This window comes from Cololabis saira, chromosome 11, assembly GCF_033807715.1.
Source record: "Cololabis saira isolate AMF1-May2022 chromosome 11, fColSai1.1, whole genome shotgun sequence".
In the NCBI taxonomy this organism is placed as follows: domain Eukaryota; kingdom Metazoa; phylum Chordata; class Actinopteri; order Beloniformes; family Belonidae; genus Cololabis; species Cololabis saira.
Genome location: NC_084597.1, coordinates 12,324,053 through 12,328,669, shown reverse-complemented (window position 1 = coordinate 12,328,669; position 4,617 = coordinate 12,324,053). Strand labels below are relative to the sequence as shown.

Below are 4,617 nucleotides of genomic sequence, written 5' to 3'. Positions count from 1 at the left end.
TGTTATGCATCTGAACTACTGTGTGGAAACAAATGGGAGCTGGATTCTGCAAAAACACTTAGAGCACCGCTTGTCTGACAACCCCCCTGCCCCCCTTTTTGCACACGCTCATTCACACATAGCCTCCAGTTGTGGTTCGTGAGACAAAAAACACTTTAGTACACCTATCCGTTAACTCTTCCTCCAAAACCAACATGCATATGCACGTACACTCGGACAGCAAAATGGTCTCTCTCTGACTCTGAGCACATCCAGGTGTGCAGAAGAACTTAAAGAGACTGACTGGCGAGCCAATTGGGAGCTCAGTGGGGGACCGAGATCTGGTGACAGGCAGGGGAGCCACTGTTTACCGCTGGAGGTCATCCAGACACACATGGTCTCACACACACACACACACATTGCAGGAGGAAATGTGTATAGCAGCTGGGTCTGGAGGGCCGCAGAGAAGCAGGAGAACTGGTTTCCAAATACATGAATGTGGGAAAGAAAGTTACTGTTGCATAAGTATGTTTACCTGCAGTATCACTGACAAAGACATGTCTGTGTCTCACTGGAAATGAGACTAGAAATAGACTCAGCATTAACTTGTGGCAGCCTCACCTAAAGGCCTGAATAATTATAATCAGGGTGAGTGTGTGCGACATGCACTGTGTGTTTGTGGTGTCTGGGTCTCCTGCTCTTCCAGCTCCTAGATGCTAATAAAGCTTTGCCACAGTCATTCCCTCACACAGCTGGCTGTGGTTACACAGGATGTTTGCCTTGTTTGTGTGTGCGCGTGTGTCCGCATGTGTGTGTGTGTTATGTGCGTATCTCCCAGACTCCAAGCTGACTACAGTCTGATTCAGTGTCTTATCAGCTGCAGAGAGATCCGCACTGAAAATGAGTCATGAATGCAGGGATTTTGACTGCAGTAAAACGACTCTCATTCTGTTCCTCGGGGCTGTTTACATTTGTGGAAATTCAACCAAGTTTCCTTGGAAACAGCACTGTTTTCTTTGGCTTTTCGAATTCAAAGTTCACAGTAGCTTGTTTAGATTTTCATTAGGGTGCTTTTGAAGTCCACTTGACAGGTTGGGTTTTTTTTTCTTCTTCCGTGGAGCAGTTCAAAGTGCCTAAACCGATAGGAGAATTGATACTTGGTGGACATTTAAATCACCATCAGAAGGGCTTACGTCTGCACTTTCAGACGTCATTGATAGTCACAACAGAAAGCTGTGATATTACTCACAAGTAAATGCTCTGCTAAACTGATTGGACTGTTCCCTCCTCTTAGATCATCTAAATCCGTTAAACCAGACGCTATATTTTATGCTGCGAGCCACTGATCTGATATATCAAAGACAAAAGATGGAAGGACACCACTCTTTACTCTTGATAACATCTTTCCCTTATTCTAATTATCTAAACCTCAATTGCACACCTTGATTGTTTTCTTAAATCCAAGTCATGTGATTGAAAGAAATTGCAAATACATAGCGTGTGGATGGAGAAATATTTGGATGAAACAGCAATCTAAGTATTAAAAAAAACAAACCATTTCATCAGATCAAACGTTCATTTTCAAGGCTGCACTCCTGTTTGACATGTTCTTACTGTGATTACTTTATAAATGTACTCCGCTCGAGATACACAATGGAAGATTCCTGATGAGCTGACACTAATGAAGGCTGATGAGAAGGAAAACGTAAAGATCAGTGGTACGCTCACATGTCAATCATTTACTTTCACCTGTTGTGAGACGGTCCATCACTTTTCGGCTGCTTGCCCCAAGGATAACGTCTCAAATAATCAATATCGGTCATGTTTTGAATAGAGGCAAGTGAGAAATGAATGCTTTTTGGTTCAGAGGCTGGTAACTGGATTGTGATTAACAACCGTTATAATTAACTCAGGACAATTAAAAATGTGGCCTAAAAAACACCAAAACAATTACCTGTGAAACCTCAGGACTGAGGCATAAAGGGCGACACCATGTGGACATTGAAGGAAATGAAACTGCCTACAGCTGACCCTCACAGGTAGATGTGGTTTTTACATCAAAATAGATTAAAATCTGAACTCATGCAGCACCTAATGCAGATGGGGATCGTATACACGTCTGAGCCTAAAACCACTTCAAGTGATCTTTTTTATTTTTTTTTTCATTATTTTTCTTATTTTTATTTACAGCCAGCTGGGTCTGATAAATGCCACAATGAAAACCAATCAGATGGTTGGATCCCCGCGACCATCATGCAGTCATGAAGGAATCAGGATGCTCGATGCGCCGTAAAATGTTCAATTTAGGTGAGAAAAGGAGTATACTCTCAGGCCGTCAGTGAATGAATGAATGAATGAATGAATGAATGAGTCTTCAAAGTGAAAGCAGCATCAGGGTGCAGTATCACCTTTTACTCCAGCAAAGCCAAACAGTTTAGTCAGAATACTTGTCAACTGCGGAGGTCTATGCTGCAAATACTTGCAACAAACATCTGGGTTTTATATGCTATTACAAAGTAATAAAACTAATTTCAGATGCAGATCTCTTTAAAAATAAAGGTTTGTCCCCTTATGTAATCGTTTATACAGTTTTAATGACACTTTTTTTTTAAAAGCATATAGGAAATGCTCTTTAATGAGGATGCGTAAACGTGGCTGTGGAGAACGCGTAAAAGGAAAAACATGGGAAGCATCCTAACGTAACCTAGTGAACGGTCTAAAGTAAGCCATGAAATTTAGTAAGTGTGAACGATTGCCTTGATTGTTTGCCTCGGTAGATGGGTCAGTTTTGGAAACAATACAAACTCATCCCAACTTGAACGAGCTAATTTGTTTTGGTTCATTAAATGCACAGTTTTGTGAATGTGCCATTCAAATGAGAGCTGCATTGTTCGAGTACAGCTCAGTAGTCCTCATGTGAACATCTCTCCTGCATAGGGTTGCCACCTTTCAGAAATAGAAATAAGGGACGCCCTGATTTCACCAGCGCAGGCGCCAAAAAAAAGGGACATCCTCAAAACTTCTAAACTGCATAAAAATGTATTTATTTTATATGAAAAATCAAAATGTTTGGATTTAAAGTGCCTTAATAGCATCGAACTTGCATGACTGTACAGACAGCCAACCATATAGCAACTGAAATAGCCTCCTATGCTATGTATGTCCACATCAGCCCAGATGTAGAATATAGCTACAGGTGAAGAATATGGTATAAAAGTTAATTTATTTCAATAATTCAACTAGAATGTGGTGTAAAAGTTAATCTATTTCAATATTTCAACTAGAATATGGTATAAAGGTTAATTTATTTCAATAATTTAACCAAAATATGGTATAAAGGTTAATTTATTTCAATAATTCAACCAGAATATGGTGTAAAGGTTAATTTATTTCAATAATTCAACTAGAATATGGTGTAAAAGTTAATTTATTTCAATAATTCAACTAGAATATGGTGTAAAAGTTACTTATTTCAATAATTCAACTAGAATATGGTGTAAAGGTTAATTTATTTCAATAATTCAACTAGACAATGGTGTAAAAGTTAATTAAAATACGGGACAAATCGCGTCCCGTATTAGTTCAATACGGGACGCAACATTTTTTTCTCAAATAAAGGACAATTTCGTATTTCAAGGGACGGGTGGCTCCTGCAGCACACCTGGACCACACCTGGACCACAGCCAGCCGGCACATCTCAGGTAAGCACATGGATAATTCCAGTCCTGCATCTGTAGCTCAGTCCCTCACCTGGGGTCTCTCACCATCATATCATCAAGGCAAACGGATGCCATCAAATAAATGTTACTTACTTTGTGTCTAGATGAGAGGTTCTGCAATCTCTCCTTCGGGTGCCTAAATTCATTTGTATTCATTTGTCCTGGCAGTCAAAAACCTGATCCGTTAATCACAGCGTGACTCCTTTGCAAAGGGGGCAGAAGACCGTCGCCGTTTTACGCATTTGACAATCTTGGGATGAAGTTCCAGAGGAAAAAACTCATGTTGAATTGCTTGTCAAGCCCGACATAAATTCCTCCTGGCCGGCTGGTTTGACAGAGACTTTTCCCTGCGAGATAGTGTGTTGATATTTCCTTGCGATTCATTCATTTATGCCGATCCAGTTTGAGGGACGAGACGCCGGAGAGAAAAGGTGGGTTCCTCTGAACGGGGTTACGGAGTCAGGAGCGTTGGACTCATCCCATTCCTTTTTAAATAGGCTTTCTGTGGGTATAGTGGTGGCTACCACACAGCCAGGTGTCAAGTTACAAGCCCAGCGGTTGTTTGGAGCAACTACACGCCTTCTCCAGGGGGTGGCCACATGGATCCTACCCCAAGCTCCGGTTAACCATGTAACTAACCACGGTGATCAGGTGGGCAGCACCAGTCCAGAACAGACATGTGCGCACGGCTACTGTACAGAGTGCCCTTTCTTTTATAACCATACTATTCCACTTATTGTAAACAATTAAGCCACTTTTTTTAATTTACTCAATTGCAAGGGAAAGCGTCATGGCTTCATTGCAAAATGCCTCTCATTTACTTTTTGAGAAAACAAAAGATAAATTAAGAACAAAGCCATAAAAAAAAAAAAATATATATATATATATATATATATATATATATATATATATATGTTCT

General features: G+C 40.4%; 1 protein-coding gene across 1 annotated transcript in view; it reads right to left on the bottom strand.

The window, feature by feature from the left end:
* col27a1a (collagen, type XXVII, alpha 1a) overlaps positions 1–4,155 on the bottom strand; it is a 97,863-nt gene extending 93,708 nt beyond the window's left edge. Inside the window, exon 1 of the mRNA XM_061733743.1 lies at positions 3,792–4,155. Coding sequence (XP_061589727.1) covers positions 3,792–3,844 — 53 coding nt within the window. The 5' untranslated portion in view covers positions 3,845–4,155. The remainder of the gene's footprint in view (positions 1–3,791) is intronic.
* Between the last annotated feature and the right edge of the window lie 462 nt (positions 4,156–4,617).